Source organism: Suncus etruscus, chromosome 15, assembly GCF_024139225.1.
Source record: "Suncus etruscus isolate mSunEtr1 chromosome 15, mSunEtr1.pri.cur, whole genome shotgun sequence".
Taxonomy (NCBI): domain Eukaryota; kingdom Metazoa; phylum Chordata; class Mammalia; order Eulipotyphla; family Soricidae; genus Suncus; species Suncus etruscus.
The window spans coordinates 91,612,970-91,635,093 of NC_064862.1; the positions used below are offsets into that span (position 1 = coordinate 91,612,970).

Sequence of the window (22,124 nt, forward strand, 5' to 3'; positions counted from 1 at the left end):
CACATTCCCACAGACGCTGGGATTATATAACCACATTCTCCTCCCGCTCTGGGTCCCCCAACTCGTTCGGGGGGGCCTGAAACCCTCCGTTCAACCTCAGAACCCCTTTCCCCACCCCCTACTGCATCCCATCCTGCAGCCTGCACAACTCTGCAGCTCCTGGAATGTCCCTCCTACTCTGTCTTGTTGGAAAACTCCTACACACTCTTCAAAACCCACTCCGGCCCCTTCTCAGGCCATATGACCCTGAAGCACTGTGGGACCCCCAGGCACGTGGTTTGGAGCTCCGGGTGACTACAGAGCGACAGGAAATGACCTTCAGGGGGACAGCAGGGGTGCAGGCAGGGTTGGTTTGCTTCAGGCTCTGTGCTTAGAGCTCAGGGCAGGGTGTGTCGCCCACAACATCCTCCTGGATCCGGCCGTTAAGACTCTCTTGGGTTCTGCTCCCGCTTCCAAGACTTTTCTCCCGCCTCTTGGTGAGAGGAATTTCAAGAAGCAGCTCATAAAATCATGGACGCGTGAAAGGCCACTGGAGAGGCCAGCGATTCTGGTGCCCCGAGCTGACCCCAGGGCGGCTCTGTGAGGGTCCCAGCACCCCCTTCCCTCACTGACACGTCATTATTGGGGGCTGGGCTGACCGGAACGAAGCCTGCAGACAGCATGGCCGGAGGAAGGACTTGGGGTTCACTGGCTTGAACAAAGGGACTGACTTTTAGAGCCCCGATTCCTCTGTTAATGATGTGAGGTCTGTGAAAGGCTGTCGTGGACAGGGGGGATCTTGACACTCACCTGGCTTGTCCTGGTCCCGGGACGTGGGTTCAGGATTCTTCGGATCCAGGGTGCCCCCATTTTCTCCATGAAAAGTGCGTGGCCCTGGAGTCTGACCCCTCATCAGAAGCTGGGAGTCAGCTCTGCCCAGTACTATAGGGGGATCCCCTTCCTGAGGCTCCCCAGAACCCACACCTGCACCCTGTGTGTTTTGGGAGGGTTCCATCACCCACAGACTGTGCCACAGCACCACCACCACCCCCCCCCCGCCTCCATCCTGGGCCCCCAATACTGACGACCATGAGTCGGAAATGAAGAAGCATCTTTAATGGGGTCCCTGCCTCAGTCTCCTCAGGAGGGTTTTCAGCACCATGTAGAAGGAGGATAAACCCCCGAGCACCAGCCAGAAGCCCCCCAAATGCCTTTGGGGGCCTCAGACCCTTCCATTCCTGCAATCAGTCTCTGGGCTTTGCATCAATAAATAATTGACTCAGCATGGCTCCCCCTGCGGGTGACATGCAAGGGGCACTGAAGTTGGGGTGCCCTTGGCTGGGAGCAAAATTCCCACCCCTAGGGGTATGGTGGTGAGTGATTGTCATACAGGGTCACCACTCACGCTCTCGTCCAAAATTTGGGGGCCATACCCGGAAATGCTCAGGGTCCTTTCCTCCTACTCTGTGCTCAAGGACCCTCCTGGTGGTGCTCAGGGGACCCTGTGGGAATCTGGGGGTGAACCTGGGTCAGCTGCATGCAAAGCCAGGGCCCTCCCCTTTGTGCTATCTTCCAGCTCCAGTCCTTGTTCCAGTCTTGACTCGGTATGGGGGGGGACTTGTTTGCTTCCAGAGAGGGGGCGAGGCTGGGGTGAGCCAGAGGTTTGGATCAAGCAAGATAGAACCCCTCCGTGCCCCTACCCACCCACCCTGACTCACTGCCGGGCCCTGCCCTGGCGCGCACGGGGGGCCCTGGCCTGGCCCATCTCCCGTCGAATGTCCTGGAGCGCGGAGGCTGGAGCTTCAAGAAGGCGCTGAAACAGGCTGGGCCGGCCGGCGGGCGGCTCCTGACACTGGAACGTCACGGCCGTGCCCGCGTCGGCCTTCATCTCCCTGGAGAAGCCGTCGGAGGAGCCGTCGAAGCAGCGGCCGATGGCGATCTCCTTGGCCAGCCGCGGGCTCTGGTCGGTGACCGTGTACACGCCGTAGTTGTGGCCCAGCGGGTCGAGGGGGGCGAGCATGGAGAAGGCCGCGCGGTCGTCGGGGAGCGCGGTGGGGGGCGCGTGGCGCGCCAGGTAGTCCCGCAGGAGCGTGTTGACGGCCACGCGGCGGCAGCTCCCTTGCGGGGTGACGGTGACCAGGGTGCGGTCTGCCTGTCGCTGGTCGAACAACATGCCTCCGCACTTGAATTCCACGCAGGCTGCCGAGGTGCCGGAGCGCTGCGGGTCGCGCACGCTGCGGCTGTCCCTGAGGCCGTAGAGCTGGCCGAGGGTGCCAGGGTGGCTGCCCCCCGCGTTGTGCGAACGCACCATGTACTCCTGCGGGCCGTGGAGCCGCACCTTGAGGAAGCAGGCGCGGAACTCCTGCGGGTTGGGCCACCAGGACAGCAGGTCGCCGGTCCAGGAGGCGGGCGCGCCCTCGAGGAACGGCACCACGTTGTACTCGAAGCGGTCGGCCTCGACGCGAGCGAATCGGAAATGGCTGTGGGTGACCGGCGCGTCCTGGCAGTCCCGCAGGCGTCTCCAGGGGTACACGGGGCCTTGCGCCTCGCCGGGCTGGCCGGGCCTGGGCTTGGCGAGGTGGATGCGGAACCCGTTGCGCTTCTGGGCCGGGTCGTCGTGGTCGGTGCGCTGGTAGGCCAGGCGCTCCAGGTAGGGATGTGCCACGCCCACGGCCCTCGCGGGGCGCGCGGGGGGCGGCTCCAGCTCCTCGCCCCCCAGGGTGGCGGTGAGCAGCGCGGTGTAGGCGTCGGGCCACTCGGCGTCGCAGAAGGCCGGCAGGCAGGCGCCGTTGGGCCCCGTGACGGCGCTGTCAAAGCGGCCCCAGGCGCGCGGGTTGGCCTCGTAGCCCGGCGCCGGCTCCAGGTTCACCAGCGTCACCACCACGCCCGCTACCTGCTCGTTGGCGTCGAACTTGTCGTTGCCGTAGGCGCGCACCTTTACGAAGCAGCGCCGGTGCTCGGGCACGTCGAGGTTGAAGAGCCGGCGCTCCCGCACCTCCACGCTGCCCAGGAGGAACACGCGCTCCTCGCGGCGCGCCCGTGCCCCGGTGCCCCGCCGCTCAAAGCCGCCCTCCTCCTCCCACAGCCCCGTGTCGGGGTTTAGGGACCACAGCTGCAGCGCTTCGGCGTGGCCCGCCATGTGAATGTGCTCAGCGGCCACCCGCACGCCCACCGGCCCGGCCTGGAGCTGCTCCGTGCGCCCCGGGGCGCGCAGATCTACCCAAAACATTCCATAGGTGCGCAGCGGCGCCAGCTCCCCGTCTGGGTCCACGAAGCGCAGGTCGCTGGGAGCCGCGGCCGCCGTGGACAGGTCTCGGGGGTCCACGAAGGTCACCCGGGCCTCCACAGCGCCCTCGTAGGCGCGGCCGTCGAGGGTCCGGAAAGTGCCCGGTGGGAAGAGGAGCTCGCCCAACGGGGGCGCGTCGGCCAGGTCCCCGAGCGCGATGCTATTATTGCTCAGGCCCGAGTCCAGCACTACCGGGGCGCGCTGCCTCATGGCCTTCACCTCGTGGTACACCCCGGCCCCCTGGGGGTCGAACGGTAGCACCCTGACCGTGTCTACGAACTCGCCACTCGGGTCCACGAACGTCACCACCAGCCGCTGCGTGGACGGCGGCACCTCCAGGGTGAAATCGCCCTGGTATGAGGTGAAGCCCAGCGGCTCCCGGCCCAGCAGGATGCGGGCGAAGCGCAGGGGCTCCCCGGAGTCGGCGGCTACGAGGCGGCCGCGCACCAGACCGCGAGGGGCCGCGCACTTGCGGCAGGCGCACTCGGCCACCACCTTCACCGGCAGCTCGAAGCCGGCGCACGGGACGCTCCGGCTCTCCAGGCGCCGCACAGAGCAGCAGCGGGACCCCGAGTCCCCGCAGCGGGCAGCGCTCGAAGGCCCCAGACACGGGGTGTCGGGGCAGAAACCCACGTCCAGGTAGGCGGGGCCGCTGCCGTTGCCGTCGGGCTGGCCACAACCCTCGGGGAGTTGGATCAGGTGCTCCCGGGGCCGGGGGTCGCAGGCTGGTTCTCCGGGAGCTGGGGGTGGGGTGGGGCGAGCGGGAGAACCGAAAATCAGTGCGTCCTGGATGGAGCGGGGTTCCAGGCATTCTCATGGGTGGTGCGTGGCAAAGGGAACTGGGGAAAGGTCTGGCCCCCTGGGAACTGGGGAGGGGTCTGGCCCCCTGGGGGAGTCTGGTTTGGGCTCCCCAGGGTGCTCACCCAGCACGGAGAGCCTGGCAGTGGCTGAGCGCACGGCACCCGCGTCGTTCCAGGCCTTGCAGTGGTAGGTTCCCGCCTGCTCGGGGCGCAGCGCCCTCAGCTCCAGGTGCGCCCCGGATCTGTGCACCCGCCGGTCCAGTAACGTCCCGTTGTGGAACCTGGGCAGTGGGCGGAGGCACAGTGGGGCCTGGGCGCGCAGGTGGGTGGGGAGGGACCGCATCCACCCCCCATGTTTGACACAGTCCCGCACCCGGACACCGGAAGGCACGGGTAACCCCTTGGAGCCCAAGCTGGAGCCCCGCCAGCACTCACCAGGCGTATTTCTTGGGCGTGGGGGTGCCCGCAGCTTTGCAACAGAAGGTCACGTTCTGCCCAACCTCCCGGACGCGGGACTCGGGGTGCCTCACAAGGTGGGGCCTCTCTATGGGCGAAAGTGACAAAAATCCCCCCTCCTGTGCCTCTTCTGAGAATTCAGCAGAGCCTCCCCCCACTTCTGCTATGAGGTGCCCCACCCTTTGCTAGCCTGTTTTATTTTGTGGGGTTTGTGGCGGTGCCAAGGATTCCTCCTGGCTCTGTGCTCAAACATCATTCCTGCCATGCTCAAGGGACCATATGGGATGCTGGGGGTCGAACCCAGTTGGCCTCGTGCAAGGCAAACGCCCTCCCCACTGTGCTCTGGCTCCAGCATCCGCCTGTTTTGTTCTTTACTAGGGGTTTGGGGGCCACATTGAGGTAGCTCAGGGTACGCCCTATGCTGCGTTCAGGAGTCATGCCAGGGAGTTTTTGGGCAACTGTGTGGTTCTGGGGGTGACGGCGGGAAAGACACGTTCAACCACAGGTCCCAGGGCTCAGGCCTGGCTTCTCTTTAGTTTCTTCCGGGCCATACCCGGCGATGCTCAGGGCTGTCTCCCTGCTCTGTGCTCAGGGATCACTCCTGGTGGTGCTTAGGAGACCTTGTAGGGGACCGGGGATCGAGCCTGTATCTGTGTGTGCAAGGCAAACACCCTCCCTGCTGTGCTCTCGCTTCAGGCCTTCTGTTTATTTTCATACATTTAACCGTGCGCTTCCCAGGGCGAGGGCCTTACCCAGCCGCTCCAGAACCAGCGTCACCGCCGCGGACGTGGAACTGTTGGCCTGGGCCTGAGCCAGGCCCTCGGAGAAGCCATTGGCGCGGGCGCTGACGTTAACCTGGCTACTGGCGCAGACCCCGGGCATCTGGAAGGTTCCGTGCGCATCACTGGTGGCCACAATGCCAGGCCGCTCTCGCAGAGAGACGCGGGCACCCGTGAGTGGCTGCCCTGATGGGGTCACAACCAGGCCCAGGAGAATGTGGTCGGGGCACACATCTGTGGGGGCATAGGAAGTGGGGTATCCTTTGGTTCCCTCCAAGGGAGGTTTTTTTGGTTTGTTTTTAGGACCACACCCGGAAGTCAGGAGTAACTCAGGAGTTACTCCTGGCTCAGCGCTCATAATGGCTCCTGGCAGTGCTCAGGGGACCCTATGGGATGCTGGGGATCGAACAAGGGTCAGCTGCATGCAAGGCAAACAACATCCCACTGTGCTATCACTCCAGCCCAAGGGGGAGGTTTTTATTGTGAGAGACTGGGCCATATCCAATAGTGATCAGGGATCAGTCTTGTCTTTGTGCTCAGGGGACAGAAGTGGCAAGTCACAGCATTATCTCATACTGTCTCTGCTTCCTATTGAGCGGGTGAGTTTTCTGATTTTTTTTTCTCACTCACTACAAGTGACCTCTGGTGACCCTACCAACTCTCTCAGAGGCCTAGCATGTTTACTGGGGATGTCGGGGTTGACCTGGATCAAACCCTGGATCACAGGGTTAGGCTATCCTGGAATGGGACAGAAAAGGTGACAATATTCACAGGACAAGGTTCCATCCAGCACAGGAGCAAATGTCTCATCAGGGCTGAGAAACATCACAGAACCCACAGTTTCTCCATAAAGTGGAAAATTCCACTGGAAACTTGAGGGCAGACATGCTGGGAGGATAGCGCCAGGTCGGGCAGGGTGGGGACCCCACCCCCCATTGCATTGGACACCGTGGGCACCCCCCCAACTCTGCCCCGGGCTCTGTCTCCAGACCGTGTTTGTGGAGCCCAGGCCGGATTGGAATTTCCAGCCGCCTCCTGGCTGGCCTGGTGTCTGGCCCTGGGAGGGCCTGGGCACCGCCTTCGCCAGGGTGTTAGCGCGTGTCCGAGCCGGCAGGGGGGCCGGTGGGGGCGGCCAGCGCCATGCACCCCAGTGACTCAGCTTCTGTTTGTACCAGCCCCAGAACATCCACACACACGCGCCCTCAGGTCTACCCACGAGGCGCTGGCATGTCCAGAGGGAAATAACTCATAAAGCTCCCGGGACCTGAAGTCCAAGGTCGGGTCCTCCAGGTTCCGCCCCATCCACAGACCAGGCCCCCGGGGTTCAGGCCCCGCCCCGACTGGTGTCTCCCCATCGTTCCGCGTCCCCCTGCCTGGAACCTCCTACCTGAGCACGCAGGTCGCACACACTTCTGCGCCTCGAGGGAACGCCCTGGACACGCATCCACAGCGGGGCTTGTGCAGTTTCTGCTGCGCAATCGACGGCCTGGGCCGCAGCTCCCAGAACAGGGACCCCACGGACCCCATGTGCTCCAAGTGGCCTCTGTGAGGAGCACAGGAAAGGGGGGTGCTCAGGCGGAGACCACTTTGGCTCTTCGCCTCCTGAAAGTCTTACAGTAAATAAAAGCAAGAGACCCTCCCCATGAGTCCAGGCAGGGTCCCCAGCCCCCATGGGTTCCTCGGGGTGCAATCTCTGCTCCCCCCGAGACGGACCTGATGCACCTAAAGTTGGCCCTGCCATTGTCCCCGCCTTCCGCACCTAGTTGGCTGCTACAGAGGCGCAAAGGAAGGCGGCAGCGAGTTTCCCGGGTCTCAAAACGCAGCCCCAACCTCCTGGGCTGCCTTTTTGGGGGACCCTTCTCATCTTAACCCCCCATTTCCCCCATGTCCCCTCCCTGCAATTGCCCATATTTCGCAACACGTTCTCAGGATCCATGCAGCAAGCCCCGCCCGCTCCTCCCCTGCATCTTCAACCAGTTCCTTGCCCCAGAGACACCAAGCCAGATCGCCCAGCCCCGGTGCTTTTGGGCATCAGTTAGTCCCCCAGCATCAATTATCCCTACCTGGTTCAGAGCGACTCTCTGACTCCGCCCACCATCTCAGGCTCCGCCCACATAGCAAGTGTGGCCCCGCTCGCAAAGGTCCCATTCGCCGGGGCCTTGTTTGGCCACGCCCACCCTGCAGACTCTGTCCACTGACGCAGCAACCTTCTCTCTAGTCCCGCCCATCTCAGAGACCCCGCCTGCGAGAATCCCATTCGCTGGGCCCTTGCTTGGCCCCGCCCACCTGTCAAACTGCCCACTGAGGGCCACAGCTTTCCTCCTAGGCCCGCCCACGAGAATCCCATTCGCTGGGCCCTCGTCTGGCCACGCCCACCCGCCAGGCTCTGCCCACTGAGGGCCGCAGCTTTCCCCCTCGTCCCGCCCACCCCGACCTTACCGCGCGGGCAGCGGAAGCGCACGTGGTAGTTGGAGCAGCGGCGGCCGCGCGGCTGCTCGCGGTTCAGGCACCAGAAGCCGCGCGTGGGGTGGAGGTGCACGCGCTCGCCCACGGCGGCCGGCAGGGCCCAGTTGGTGGTGCGCGCCTCCAGTGCCAGCGGCCGCGGGCACACGCGCGCCGGCCCGTAGTAGAAGCGGATGGCCGCCAGGCTCTCGAAGTCGCCGTCGCCGCCCGGGTGGTCCACGTTGAACCAGGACGTCCACTCCCCGGCCTCTGCGGACACCCCTGCAGGGTTGGAGCTGCACCTCCGGCGCTCGCCCAGTCACCCACCCACGACCCCTCAGCAGCTGCAGAGGGGCCTGTTCTGCCAGGCCTGGGTGCAAACTGGGGTCTCCCCACTGTTTCATCATCCCCCTCCCCCAAAATTTAGAACCCTGGAGTTGAGAGTGAGGCAGCCTAGGGGTCCTCTAGACCTGCACAGGGGGACAGAGGTCCCAGGGCCTGTTTTGCAACAGCCTGGACAGCTCCGTCGTACTACTTGGAGTTTGGGGCACCACTGCCAAGGGCCTATCCAGGGGGTCCACCTCCCCCCCCCCCCCCCGCAGCCAAGGCGCACACAGACCCACCTTCTCCGTCCTCCAGGGTGGCTGAGGGCCGGCCAGGGCCCAGCGATGGACCGTTAAGGTCCCATGCAGGGGCTGTGGGATCCACGGAGGAGGTGCTGCCTGCAGCGGGGTGTGTGTGTGTGTGTGTGTGTGTGTGTGTGTGTGTGTGTGTGTGTGTGTGTGTGTGTGTGTGTGTGTGTGTGTGTGAGAGAGAGAGAGAGAGAGAGAGAGAGACAGAGACAGAGAGACAGAGAGACAGAGACAGACAGAGACAGACAGACAGAGAGAGACAGAGAGAGACAGAGAGAGAGAGAGAGAGAGAGAGAGAGAGAGAGAGAGAGAGAGAGAGAGAGAGAGAGAGAGAGAGAGAGAGAGAGATGCATTTCACACGTCATTCAGGAGAAAACAGGCTCGGAGACCTGGACTCAGTTCTGGCTGATCCCCCAACACACCCCAGGAACGGGCCCCTTGGTCCCTCCAGCAAGAAGCCTCTGTACCCAAATACCCCTCCCTCTGGCCTGCGCTCCATGGGGAAGTCCTGGGCGCTATCTCTCCCTCCCCACCAGTCGGTGAGTTTAGCAGAGGGACCTGGCCCCACCTCACCCATCGACACGAGGAAAATGAATCTCTTCCTCAGTGGACACCTGCACTTGGGGTCCAGGAGTGAGGGATGCCCAGAGCGCTCCAGAGATGGGAATGCCCTTCCCGGGGTGAGTGAGGACGAGAGGACGTCCCTGGCCCCTTCATCCCGCCTCCTGACGGCCCCCAAGATCCCCGAGGTGCTGTGGGTTTCCCACCACGTTCCAGGCATCCCCAGCTGAGGATGCTCCGCCTCAAGCCGCCCCTCCACCTCGAGGGGCTGGCAAAGGGGTCAAGCCCCAGGTTCGTGCAGAAGCGGATAGATCCTAAGGGCTGGGCTTGGGGGGGTGAGAAATCTGGGGCGCCTCACCTCGGGCCCTCGCCAGGTGCGCCAGGGCGACGCACAGGCTGAGCAGCTGCGGCGGGATCGCCATGGCCGGTCCGAGCGCGCGGCGGACAGGCTCCCGGCTCGGCGGCGCGCTGGGGTCGGACTCCGGCGGGGCCGGCGGCCGCGGGGGGTCTGAGGGCGGAGGCGGGGCCAGACGCAGACCCCGCCCCGGTCACGCCCCATAAACCACACCCCCGACCCGAGGAGACCTTGGAGACCCGCCGCTGCATCCAGAATGCGTAAGGCTGCGCCAGGCGCGCGCGCTCAGTGCGCTCCCCGTCCTCCCCAAGCGCCCCCCTCGACCTCCGAGCTTCAGGACCCAGGAGGGCGGGAGAGGCCCACCCAGGGGCACCCCCTGCCCTTGCGCTCTGCCGCGAATTTGCACAGAAGCAAATTCGTGGAAAGTCCCACCGCGCTGTGCGCCCGTGCGCACCCCTTTGCCCGGCTCCGGGGCTGCCCCGTCTCCCTCCCGCCCTTCCTCCCCACCCGGGATCCTCCCTGCAGACGGTGCTCCCCCTGTTCCCCCACCCCCGGCAGTGCAAGGTCCCTCGCCCCCTGCATTCACCGCCCAGCCCTCCCGGGCCCCCAGGACGCGCGGCGCGCACACAGCCACAGCCGGGCAGGCTCGGGTGCAAGTGGCGTTTATTTGTCCCCGCGCGATTATCGTCCCCGCGTGTCACAGCGCGGCCACGCAGTCGGTGCCCGAGTAGCCGGGCAGGCGCAGCGCGAACTTGCGGCGCACGTCGTCGGGCACGAAGCGGCCGGCCACGAAGTGGTGGCGCCCGGAGAAGCGGCCGGCGCAGAGCTTGGGCGCCGCCAGCGACACCAGCACGTCGGGCCGCAGCCCGTCCTCGGAGTCGCCGCAGCCCGTCTCGGCGTCCCAGCCTGGGGGTGTTGGGGGAGGAAGGGGCGAGCGGTGGGGTCACCCTCGGACCGGCTTCCGCCCTCCCCCTCCTGCCCTCACTTCTAGCCTGGCCTCCTCCCCCATCAGACCTGCACCTTGGGCCTTCCTCATCCAACCCATCCACCCTCCTCCCTCAGACTAGACACTCTTCCCTCTGACCCGAGTTCTTGCCTCCCCTGTCAGACTAGATCCTGCCCTTTAACTGGACAGGCAAAACCTCACCCCCTCATTAACAACCCCCTCACACAGATACTCCAACTAGTGGCCCCTCACCCCACCTCTCCCCAGACTTGAATCTGTGCAGCCTCCCCTCTCAGACCAGACAGTCTACCTCCTCCCTTAGCACCCCCCCCCGGGGTGCCCTGCTGTTCTCCCAGGGTGCTGGGAGCCCTCAGATGTCCCCGGCCACTCCCGGCCCTGTTTGTCCTCTCGGCTCTAATGGCTCCAGCAGGCCTGGGGCGGCAGCCAGAACGGGCGAGGCCTCTGCTTGGTGAGCTCACGTCTGCCGGGGGAGGGGGGCGGGCAGAGGGGACAGTGGGCAGGCCAGGGGAGGTAACCCAGCACCCCTACCCACGACCCCCAGATTCGCTCATTCATCCACGAAGGAAGGCGCCTTCTGCAGGTTGGGAAAACTGAGGCACGGGGCTGTGGGTGCAGAGAGGGGCCACCGGGAGCTGAATGGGGAGGGGGTTCTGGCCCAGGTAGCCACCCCAGACCTGCCTGAGGGTATGTCCAGGCTGACGAGGGGGATAGACAGGAGTTTGAGCGTGGCCAGCGCCCGCGTGCAGGGGCCCCCGACCTCGCGGGGCTCCACACCAGGGCCCAGAATCGCGTCCACCACCAGCCTGTAGGCGTCATTGATGAGCTGCACCTGGGGGGCCAAGGTGGAGATGGGGAGGGTGGAGTGAGGGGGACCAGGCCTGCCTCAGACCCCACCTCACCTCCCAGCTTGGCCCGGACCTCGTTGGGCAGGTAGGACAGGAAGGGGATGTCCATCTTCTCGCACTGCGTGGTGAGGGCCTGGTGCAGTGACTCCAGGGAGCGAGTGGGGTAGAAGATGGTGGGCTCATACTCCTGTGGGGGATCAGGGAGCTGGGCTAGGCCCTGCCAGGCCCCCCTGGCCCTCCCTGCCCGCCCCCCAGTAGGGCACCATGGGGAACCCTCGAAACTCACAAACATGCGCAGGTGCCGGGCGCAGACCAGCCCCACCGCCCCGTTGTGCTCCGGGCCACAGACCACCAGCACTGTCCTCTGCTTCCGGGAGAGCATGGGCAGGGGGAAGACCTGGGGGACACGCACAGCAGCAGGGGGGTTGGGAGCCACAGCGGCCACACCGGAGCGCTGGGCTGAGTGTTAGGTGGATAGAGGGCACTGAATCCTTGCCTCAGACTCTGCCAGGTTCCTGCTTGTTCATTCTCAGGCCACAGACAGACTCGAGTCCTCCTTTTTCCTGCCCCATGTGTTGTCTTAGACCCTTCCTAGTGTCCCCCTGGGGTGATGTGAGGGCTGCCCACCCCCATTCTTTTCCAACCTGGGATGCTCTTTCCCTGTCTTTCCTCTTCACCTCACTGCAAGCTCCATCTCTCACTCACTCTGGGGACCAGGCATCACCCCATGTTGGGAGTGTGGGACCCACCGAGCAGTGCTCACTCAGGATCAAACCACGACTGCTGAGTGCAAAAAAGGTACCACTGAGTCACACCCCGAACTCATGTCTCCCCTTCCTCATGGAGGGTGAAGGTGGGTCCAGCTGCCTTACTCAAGGGCCAACCCTAGTCCCCTTTGCCAGTGTGGGAGGCACCCTGCACCCTCATCTCATCACCTTCATCCCACGGTGGACATCCCCTTGCCCCAGCCTCCAGGGCCCTGAGCTGTGGCCCCATGAAGTTGGGTGGGGCTTGGATGAAAGGCTTTGGGGGCCACAAGGCATGGAGGGGTGATGGGCGGATAGGGAGCTTTGCTGCTATAGCGCTGATCCTTCCATCTGTCCTCTTGGGGTGAAGTGAGAAACGGGGCCACAAAAGGAAAGGCCACAGTGTTTTCCAGCAGGGAGTGGGAGAAGAAAAATGGGCATAGGGAAGAAGGGGAGAAAGGAAGGAGGAGGGAGGGGAGCAAAATAGGGGAAGAAGGATGGAAGGGAGGGGGGAGCAACCAGCATAGGACAGGTGGGATCCCAGGAGTTTGTTATGACCTGGAGCAGAGACTCGTCCTTCAATGTTGGATGCCATGGTGAGGCCTGGCTCATGGGTCTGGCCTCTTGCACACACCTAAAGTCTGGGGGCTCACCAGGAGCAGAACTAGGCCCCTAACCCCTGATCCTGTCAGTGCCCCTACACTAATTAGCCTCTGGGTTTCCCCACCTATGGAGTCATGGAGTCTCGAACCCATACCAACCCTGCCGAGCCCATCAAGGGCCTCGGACTACCTGTGGGGATATTGGGGGGGCCACACATGACGGTGCTCAGGGATAGGGATCACGCCTGGCAGGCTCGGGGGATCCTATAGATGCCAGGGATCAAACCTGAGTCATCTGCATGCACGGAAACACCCTCCCTGCTGTGCTATAGCTCTGGCCCCAGACCTGAGGACCCCAGGAGCCCAAGGCTCCGCTCCCCGAACCTCCCCACACCCCTATACCTTGGTCACGGCCACGGCGCTGGCATGTCCGCACAGCTCCGCCAGCTGCTGCCGTCCGAAGCAATAATCCTCCAGCAGCTCGCGCTCCAAAGCAGCTGCCTCCGCGATGCTGGGGGGTGCAGAGAGGCTCAAAGACACCGAGACAGCAGAGAGGCGCAGGGAGCACTATCTTGGAGCACACCCGCCTTCAGTCACCCCACCTGACACAGCCCGAGGTTGGAGAGTTGAAACCTGGGGCGGCGGCGCCTCCTGGTGGCTGCAAGGTGCATGGCGACGCCTGAAATTTTCTCGCCCTAAAGTGCTTAATTGTGGCTGACGGGAACCAGGGGACAAGGCGGGAGGAGGCCAGAGAGCCAAGGCAGAAATGTACATTTTGGGGTTTTGTTTCCGGGCCACACCTAGCTGTGCTCAGTGCTTATTCCTGACTGCTTAGGAATCACTCCAGGTGGGGTCCAGGGACCATATGGGAAGCTGGGGAAGGAACTGGGGTCAGCCCTACCCAAAATTTTTTTGGAGGGTGGACCACACCCGGGGATGCTCAGGGGTTACTTTTAGCTAAGCGCTCAGAAACCATTCCTGACTTAGGGGACCATATGGAACGCCAGGGACCAAACCCAGGTCCACCCTGGGTCAGCGTGTGCAAGACAAACGCCACGCCGCTTTACTATCACTCCAGCTCATATTTCATTTTTCCTTTTTTGTGCCACACCGGTGGGCTGGGGCACCTGGCGTCCTCTTCCCACTGGGAATGTCCAGCCCCACCCACATAGTAATAGTGAGTAATGGTGAGGAGAGGCTCAGGCCCTGGAGGTGCAGGAAGATGGGGGGGGGGCACGGTGGTGACGCTGGAGTTGGTTATTTGGGCGCAGAAGCAGAGTTGAAGAGTAGAGCCAGGGGGCCAGAAGTCCTCGCACTTTCTCTCTTGTGTGCCCAAAGCCATGGCATGGTCAGGAGGGCTCCCTGGAGGTGGCCTGGCACGAGGTCAACAGGAAAGTCCAGGTAGTAGGGTCATGGGGTGAGGCTGTGCCATCCTTGGGCTTCTCTGGCTGCAGGGGCTTCCCCCAAGCCCATGTCCCCGGGAAACAGTATGAGGTGAGTGTTGTGTATGTAAATATTTAGTCAATATTGCCAATTAATGAATCTCTACAAAGGGCCCTCTCAGATTTCACAGGAGAAATATCCTCCCATTATCCAGCAGGAAAAATTTGGGACTTTTTAAAGAAAACTCAGTTTGTTATTTCTTCAATTGTTCAGGATTCCCCTATTCCCAATGCCAAGGTTTTTTACATTAATGTAAATTAAGGTTGACTGTCTGCAAGCTGTTTACCCGCCGTTTCACCTCAGAACCGTGGGCTAGACAGGGTGGCAGACGCGTGCTCCGAGCTGGAAGGGAAAGACCTCATCCTCCATCCCTCCATCAGTCAACCTCTTCAGGGGCTGACTTGCTACAGGTGAGCTCTGGGTCTGCCCTTACAGGGGGTGCTGGGCTTGGGGATCACCTGCTGCTCCTCCTCCCCCAGACTTCAGCCCCTCCTGGACTGAGGAGGGTATGGGCAAAGGGGAGCCCTGCATAAGAGTGGGGTGTTGAGGGGTGCCAGGGATGGACATCATGGATGTCCTGACTCCTTGCAGAGAGCTGGGGTCCCCTGAGTCCTCCCCCACCCGCAGAGCCCCAGCACTGCACAGGTAGGGAGGGGGAAAACACTCGGATAACTTAAAATAAGTCCCCCAGCCTTTTTGGTTTTGGGTCACACCTGGCGGCGCTCAGGCGACCCCCATGGGATGCTGGGGATGAAACCTGGGTCTGTTGTGTGCGAGGCAAATGCCCTCCCCACTGTTATCTTTCTGGCCCCCAGTTCCCAGCCTTTCCGTGACGCCCCAGAAACTCAGAAGTGACTGAGGCTTCTCGCACCTAATCCCAGGTACCCCAAAAGCCGCCAGAACTCCCATCATCCCTGCCTTCTCGCCAGCAGTGCCCTCATGTCCCTCCTGCCCCCTTGGCAGCGGATGCTCTGATGAGATGAGCCCCCAACCTGCGCGTGGCTCGAGGGGACCCCGAGACTGCCGGTGGGTGAATCCGAGTGGGTTTGGCAGGGAGGACCCAGGTCCTGGGGGCCCCAGGAGCACATGGGGAGACTCCAAACCCCAATGCACCAACCGGCTGGCAATGTGCTCAAAGCCCCGGGTTCCACTCAGCCTCGTGCTCTCCCAGCACGGGCCGCGCGGGGCCCAGGAGCGGCTCTTCCTGCACTTGGGGGGCGCCGGAGGGGTTCGCCGGGCTGGAGGCGACGATGAGCGATTCAGGAGCCGTTTCCCCGGCAACTGCGCTCAGGAGGCGCAGCGTTGGCGGAGGGTGTGTTCCGGGAAGATGCGTGCAGGAGCGCTCCGCACCGGGGACTCCACATCGGGCCCTGCACCTCGCCTCCCCATCGCCTTGGCCCCTACACCCAGGGGCGCCTGGGACCCCGATCCTCCAGGCCGGCTCCTGCACCCTTGCCCGGTCCGGCGCGTCCCTGCACGCCGTCTCCGTCCCTCCCAGCCGGGCTGGCGGCTGCTGCCTCCCCCTGCGGGGACCAGGACCAGAAACCCCGGCTGACCTGAGGAAGCTCCGCTCCTCCTGCTCCTCGGGCGCCTCTGCGGGGTCCGCGCCGCTCATGGCTGGAGCCACCAACCAAGGGATGCGGGTCGGTGCGGGGACGCGGCCACTTAAGGCCTTGGCTGGGCCTACGCCCCGCCCACACGGGCGCCAGCCAATCAGGAGGCGCCGCGAAGGCGCTAAGCGCGCCCATTGGCCAAAACACAGGCGGGATTAACCCTTTGAGGCGCAGGTCTGGCCAGCAATCATGGAGCTGGGGTGGGTGGTTTCTTGGCTCTGGCCTGGGGGTGTCTGCAGGGGTGGGCAGCTTGGGGGCGTTTGTCTTGCATGTGGCATCCCGTAGGGTCCACAAAGCCAGGAGTGATCCCTGAGCACCCCCAGGTGTGGCCCCAAACCAAAATAAATTAATGAATAAAAGCGCAAGGGGCTTTGGGGTCCCCACCCTGGCTGCCCCACAGCAGACAGACACGCAAACACAGCAGCTACGCCGGATGGGGCGTGGGCGGGAAGGGGCGTCCAGGTTTATTGTCTGGGTCGCGGACAGGGGCGGCAGCCGCACAACCCTACGTGTACATGTAGAAGCCGTAGGTGGCGTGGCCGGCCTCGTCCCTCGGCCGCAGCCCGTAGAGCTCCCCCATCACGGGGGTCACCCAGCGCGTGGTGTTGAACACGGACTCGCCCACCTGTGGGCAGAATGGGGGTGGTTGGTGGGCCAGAGTCGTTGTGCAGGGCCCCCGGTAGGCTGCTGCCCCCACCTGCCCACCCTCCACACACACCCCAGGACGCACTTTCCAGTCAGGCACGTCCTTCATGATGATGGCCTCCTCCTCCAGGTTCTCGCGGAGCATCTGTAGCACCCTGCGGGGAAGTGGGGGGGGGGGCGGGGAATAGAGGGTAATAGGGTGTCAATCGCCCTGACCCCCATTCCCTTTTCTCTTCCCTTCAGCGTCTGCCCACCCTCCTCTAAGTAGCCTGCACCCAGAGATTCCGAGTCTTTTCTCTGTTTCGTTTGGCTTCTGAGCTACACCCAGCCGTCCTCTTGCGGTTCCTCCTGGCTCTGTGCTCAGGACTCACTCTTGGTCGTGCTTGGGGGACTCTATGGGATACCTGCTGCGTGCAAGGCAGAATCCCTCCCTGCTGCAAAATCTTCCCAGCCTGACTCCTAGGGTACTGCTACACCCCGTGAATCATGGCTTCAGGGCCCCAGGGGTGGCCCCTGTCCACACCTCCGGTCCTTCTCGGCCTGAAGCAGCGGCATCAGTGCAATGCGGGCCTCCAAGTCCTCAATCTGTAGGCGCCTGGAAGCCAAACCATACCTGGTTAGGGGGGTCACTCCCAACTTAGGGACCCCGGGGATGCAGAGACAGAGCCCAGTCAGCTGAGCACAGGCAGGTGCTCCCCAATGATGGTCCCCCACCCCCATTCCGCCTCACTAGCATTTTGTTTGTTTTTTGGGCCACACCCCGTGACGCTCAGGTGTTATTTCTGGCTATGTGCTCAGAAATCGCTCCTGGCTTGGGGGCCATATGGGATGCCGGGGGATCAAACCATGGTCTGTCCTAGGCTAGCACCAGCAAGGCAGATGCCTTACCGCTCCACACCACCGCTTTGGCCCCCTCACTAGCATTTTTATGACTTTAGTTTGGGGCTCTACCCACACCAGTGTGGGTAGTCACTCCCAGGTGCTCCCAGGAGTCACTCCCAGGTGCTTGGGGGACCTGGGATGCTGGGACATGAGCCCAGGCCAGCCTCATGCAACAAGTGCAGAGCCCTCCCCGCTGTGTCTATCTGTCTCACCTGCGCTCGCGGTTCCACTTGACCATGGTCCAGTATCCGAAGAGCAGCGTTCCAATACCTATGGCGAACATGCTGTATCCTGTGTGGGGAGAGGCAGCTATTGGTACCCCAAACCCACCAGGGGGCCCAGGGAGGCCCCCCCGAATTCTCAGGCTGGGGCCGCCAGGTCCAGGCCCTGCCACCTTCTAGGAAGTTCTTTCCTGGGCATCAGGGTCAGGCCCATTGGGAGGGCATGGCAAGGAGTGGGGGGAGGGGTCACTGCTCTGTGGGAAACCCGGATGCCACCTCCTGAGCAGCGATGAATATTTACTGTGCAGAGACTCAGTAATCCTGACTGACACGGGTCCACTGTGGGGTCCCCCAGGAGGTGCCCCCGTGCTGGGCAAGTAGGAAGAAGCCAGTTCCCCAGCCTCTCCCCAAACCCCTGCAGATGAGAGAGCCTGTCTATAAGAGGAGGCAGTGGAGGGCACTGGCAGGGGGGGAGAGCTGCAGTCTGTAAATTGGAGGGGAAGCCCTAGAGAGACCTGGATGCTGGACCCCCCACACCCACCTGTCTCCTGAGTCTCAGGAGTCCACCTGTCTCCTTAGTCTCAGGAGTCCCCATCTGCCCCCAGAGTCCCGAGGGCCCCCCTCCCGTCCTACCCCTGCCTTGGGGACTGAAAATTCACAGACTAAGCAAAGGCCCAGAATAGCCACAAACAATACCAAGAGGGAACAAAGTCGGGGGCCGGCAACGGCACCCACAGCTGTGTGTACAAGCAGCAGCGGGAAATGAACCCCCTTTACGGGCAATTGGCTCTGGACAATTCGGGGGGAGAAGAGCCAGATCAGCACATGGGGGACTGGATGGGGACACCAGAGAAATAGTTGCCCCTCCCCAATCTGTCCTGGGAGCCTGTTCTCAGCTCCGACGCCAGAGTGCAAGGGAGGATAGACATGGGGGTGGCCAAACCTGATGAGCTAGGACTCCTCCAGATGGGAGGAAGAACTGGCATATACCACATCCAAGAGAGGACCCCCAAATCAATAAGGATATTGGCACACAAAAACCAGAAGACGCAGGGTCAAAAAAGCACGGGGTGCCCGAGGACATTACCTCAGCAAATGGGGGGACATGGTGCGAGCGAACTGAGGAACATGGGAGCCTAGGCCCCCTGTACCACCAGCAGGGCCTGCAAACTGAGGTAGCTCGTCGCCTCTCTCAGCTCAAAGCCCCGAGAGTGGTGCACATGAGCTGGCAATGACCCAGGAGAAGGGGACCGAGGTGGCAGGAACTCATCAGGGCCAAAAGCAATGAGGAAGGTGCCCCGCACATGGACCAAAAAGTTCCATCCCAGGCACTGTACAGGGTGCCCAGAGCCCATCGGAAGTGATCCCTGAGTCCCCTCTCTCTCCAGGATCCATCTGTAGCACAAATACACAAAAAACTCTGAACACAAGGGGGCGCCACAGACAATGTTGGTGTGTGTGTGTGTGTGTGTGTGTGTGTGTGTGTGTGTGTGTGTGTGTGTGTCTAACAACACATCAGGCCACAGACAATGTTGGGTGTGTGTGTGTGTGTGTGTCTAACAACACATCAGGCCACAGACAATGTTGGGTGTGTGTGTGTGTGTGTGTGTGTGTGTGTGTGTGTGTGTGTGTGTGTGTGTGTGTGTGTGTCTAACAGAACACATCAGGCATCAGGGCGGGGGTGCTGCCCCCAGGGTCAGGATCTCCTTCGGGAGTGGCAGCTCTGAATTCAGATCTCGGTGATGGTTGCAGGTGCTGAATCAGATGGGCCTTTGGGCCCTGCAGTGGGAAAAGAGCTCAGAAAGTGGGTAACCAGTAACCCTAGTGCAGATGAGGGGGCCAAGAATCTGGGAAAGGGGCAGAAGTCTGGGGAGATTCAGCAGCTCACTATGCTCTGAGTGGCGACAGAGCTGGTGTGGGCCTGCTGGGGACAGCCGTGGCTCACAAACATGAGAAGATACCAGGAGAAAAAGGGGGGATATTCTGCACTGTTCCCTCTGCACAGAAACTGGGGACAGGTACACAAACACACACTCACACATATGCACTGTCCTCAGCCCTCACGGCAGATAGGGCAGATGGGGTGGGCGTAAGCACTGCATCCCCAGGGAAGCTGAAAGGCCCGGAATGACTGTTCCACAACCCCCCTAAGACTTGCAGGCTCAGGCAGACAGATATGAGGAATCCCACCTGCACCCCTGGATAATGCCACCCTCATCCACCCTGGAAACAGTGCTCAAGGAGGGCAGAACACAGGACTTTGGGCACACAGGAAGCTGGGTCATAAACCAGGAACAGGTTGGGATCACTCCTGGTGGTGCTTGGGGGACCCTAAGGGATGCCAGGGATCAAACACCAGTCAGCTGTTTGCAAGAATAGCACTTTTTTCACTGTACTGTGACTCCAGAACCCAGTATTTCCATTTATCTACGACAGGGACACACAGTGTCACAGATCTGGCCATTTTCCAAGGCTAAGGAACCCACCCACCCTCAAGAATTCAGAGGGAAGGGAGGGCAGTGCAAAACAAAAGGGGGCTCTCATATCATGCTGTAATTACCAGGGCAAATATGGTATAACGAAACAAAAGACACACCTACACACACACACACACACAGACAGGCAAATATGGTATAACAAAACACATACACACACACACCCAAGCTGCTATGGCAGCCAGAGTCCATCACACACTCACACACACACACACACACACACACACACACACACACACACACACACGCTGCTATGGCAGCCATATGGTATAACAAAACAAAACACACACCTACACACACACAGACAGGCAAATATGGTATAACACACACACACACCCAAGCTGCTATGGCAGCCAGAGTCCATCTGACACACACACACACACACACACACACACACACACACACACACACACACACACACACACACACACGCTGCTATGGCAGCCAGAGTCCATCTGAACCAAAGGGGCTGAAAATTCTATCTGTGATGTGAGGGAATGGGGAAGGAGAGAAGTTTCCTTGCCTCATATGTGGGATTAAAGGCCAGAGGATAGCACAGCAGGTCAGGCATTTGCCTTGCACACAGCGGACCCAGATTCGATCTTTGGCATCCCATAGGGTCCCCTGAGTTGCCAGGAGTGACTTCTGAGTTCTGCCAGATGTGGCCCAAAAATCAAGAAAGAAAAAAAAGTGGGATTAAAATATCAGCATCAAGTGGGGTGACAGCTTCCACCTGAACGTGGCTTTCCCGGGTGCACGCACGACTTTCTCTTGGACCCTGGCTGTGAATTTCTCTTCATTTTATTTATTTTGGTTTTGGGATCACACCCGACAGCGCTCAGGGGTTCCTCCTGGCTCTAAACTCAGAAATCGCTCCTGGCAGGCTCTCAAGGGGGGACCCTATGGGAGGCCATATGGGATTCGAACCACCGTCGTCCTGCATGCAAGGCAAATGCCTTACCTCCATGCCATCTCTCTGGCCCTTTTCTTTCTTTCTTTTTTTTTGTTTGTTTTTTTGGGGGGGCCACACCCGGTGTTGCTCAGGGGTTCCTCCTGGCTGTCTGCTCAGAAATAGCTCCTGGCAGGCACGGGGGACCATATGGGACACCGGGATTCGAACCAACCACCTTTGGTCCTGGATTGGCTGCTTGCAAGGCAAATGCCGCTGTGCTATCTCTCCGGCCCCTCTTTATCTTTCTTTTAACCGAGGCGCATCTGGGTCGGCTGCAAAGAAGCACCAGGGCCTTCAGGTCGAGTCCGCCGACTCAACGGTCCCGGAGCGGGGCCCGCTGCCTCTTTCCCCGGGCCTCAGTTCCCCCCGGGCTGCGAGGCCGCGGGACGGCGAGGTGACGAGGACGAAGACGGACACGCTCAGACGGAGGGCGCGGGGCTGCGCCTCGCCTCCCAGCCGCCCCGCCCCGCCCCCTCGGCGCCGGCGACACTGACCCGACAGTCCCCGGCGCGGGAGGTTCCGCCGGTAGTCGATGGGGCCATAGCCGCCCGGAGGAGGCATGTCCTGCTTCACCTTGGACGCCGCCATCTTCGCGGACGGGCACTTCCGGTCGCGGGCGGAAAAGCGTCACGCGCGCGCCATCTCGAGTGTGGCGGAAGTAACCAATCGGTTGGGGGGCACGTCGCGGACGGAAGTGCGTCACGCGCACCGCCATCTCGAGTGTGGCGGAAGTGACCGGGCGGTCGGGGCGGGTCGCGGGCGGTCGTGGTCCGGGACCCGCGGACGTGACGCTCCAGCCCAGCGGGGAGCGTCAAGGGTCCGAGGAGAACTGGGGGACCGGATCAGGCCGTCGATCATCCCAGGATGCCCGGCCGCCTTTGCCCTGCGTGCTTGGACCTCTCCGGGGTCCCCGCAGGTAGCAGCAGCCTGGGATGCGGGGTGCCGGAGAGGGGCGTCGGGTGTCGGTCTGGCTTGCTCCCCGTGAGGTGCCCCCGGAAGGGACCCCCATGCCACTGCCGCCTCGCCTCTGCCTTTCGCCCTCGGGTCTGCCTCCAGAGGGGGAGGCTGTGCAAAGCAGCAGCTGCAGGCCGGGGAGGGTTGCCAGTGACCAGGCAGGACTCGGGGTGCGCATTTTTGGGGGGACGGCTGGGATGCCCACGCCACGCACCCACCGCCGTCGTCGGCCCGGCGGCCACCTGCCGGCGAGGCGAGGCGAGGCGAGGCGAGGCGAGGCGCGGAGGATGAGTCACAAAGCCAGGCCGGCCCGCGGCGGGGCGGGGTCCCCCATGCCCGCGGCGGGGTGACGCCCGCGGTCACTTCACAAGGCCGAAATTGTTACCCGGGCGATCGCGGGCCCGCGCAGCGGTCGCGGGCCCCGGGGGAGAGGGCGCATGGGGGTGCGGGGGTGCTGGTGCCCAGCGCC

At 62.4% G+C, this 22,124-nt stretch overlaps 3 protein-coding genes across 3 annotated transcripts; all 3 read right to left on the reverse strand.

Annotated features, from left to right (window-relative positions):
- Positions 1–500: 500 nt before the first annotated feature.
- Positions 501–9,541, reverse strand: CILP2 (cartilage intermediate layer protein 2). The gene is made up of 11 exons (XM_049788368.1): positions 9,511–9,541; positions 9,294–9,443; positions 8,366–8,437; positions 7,740–8,024; positions 6,688–6,843; positions 5,274–5,561; positions 4,501–4,609; positions 4,189–4,346; positions 1,723–4,005; positions 790–873; positions 501–649 (listed from the first exon to the last, which is right to left on the reverse strand). The coding sequence occupies exons 1-11, from the start codon at positions 9,539–9,541 to the stop codon at positions 501–503; spliced, it is 3,765 nt and encodes a 1,254-aa protein (XP_049644325.1).
- Positions 9,542–9,936: 395 nt separating this feature from the next.
- YJEFN3 (YjeF N-terminal domain containing 3) lies at positions 9,937–15,641 on the reverse strand. The gene is made up of 7 exons (XM_049788370.1): positions 15,581–15,641; positions 15,450–15,510; positions 12,853–12,961; positions 11,389–11,499; positions 11,176–11,289; positions 10,936–11,086; positions 9,937–10,196 (listed from the first exon to the last, which is right to left on the reverse strand). Exons 1-7 carry the CDS (start codon positions 15,639–15,641, stop codon positions 9,988–9,990), a joined length of 816 nt encoding a protein of 271 aa, XP_049644327.1. The 3' UTR covers positions 9,937–9,987.
- A 296-nt stretch (positions 15,642–15,937) lies between these two features.
- On the reverse strand, positions 15,938–21,327 carry NDUFA13 (NADH:ubiquinone oxidoreductase subunit A13). Its single transcript, XM_049788502.1, has 5 exons — positions 21,196–21,327; positions 17,246–17,324; positions 16,675–16,746; positions 16,237–16,306; positions 15,938–16,131 (listed from the first exon to the last, which is right to left on the reverse strand). The coding sequence occupies exons 1-5, from the start codon at positions 21,287–21,289 to the stop codon at positions 16,012–16,014; spliced, it is 435 nt and encodes a 144-aa protein (XP_049644459.1). The 5' UTR covers positions 21,290–21,327; the 3' UTR covers positions 15,938–16,011.
- Positions 21,328–22,124: the final 797 nt, after the last annotated feature.

Excerpts from the sequence above, each read along its gene's own strand:
- CILP2 (XM_049788368.1), bottom strand. The coding sequence starts at position 9,541 with ATGCAGCGGCGGGTCTCCAAGGTCTCCTCGG. Across the intron at positions 8,438-9,293 it reads GCACCTGGCGAGGGCCCGAG|CCCCTGCATGGGACCTTAAC; the intron begins GTGAGGCGCCCC and ends TGGATCCCACAG. Across the intron at positions 5,562-6,687 it reads TGTGCGACCTGCGTGCTCAG|GATACCCCACTTCCTATGCC; the intron begins GTAGGAGGTTCC and ends AGGGAACCAAAG.
- YJEFN3 (XM_049788370.1), bottom strand. The coding sequence starts at position 15,641 with ATGGGCGCGCTTAGCGCCTTCGCGGCGCCTCCTGATTGGCTGGCGCCC. Across the intron at positions 11,290-11,388 it reads CCCGGCACCTGCGCATGTTT|GAGTATGAGCCCACCATCTT; the intron begins GTGAGTTTCGAG and ends GATCCCCCACAG. Across the intron at positions 11,087-11,175 it reads TGTCCTACCTGCCCAACGAG|GTGCAGCTCATCAATGACGC; the intron begins GTCCGGGCCAAG and ends TTGGCCCCCCAG.
- NDUFA13 (XM_049788502.1), bottom strand. The coding sequence starts at position 21,289 with ATGGCGGCGTCCAAGGTGAAGCAGGACATGCCTCCTCCGGGCGGCTAT. Across the intron at positions 17,325-21,195 it reads CCCGCGCCGGGGACTGTCGG|GATACAGCATGTTCGCCATA; the intron begins GTCAGTGTCGCC and ends CTCCCCACACAG. Across the intron at positions 16,132-16,236 it reads AGGACGTGCCTGACTGGAAA|GTGGGCGAGTCCGTGTTCAA; the intron begins GTGCGTCCTGGG and ends TTCTGCCCACAG.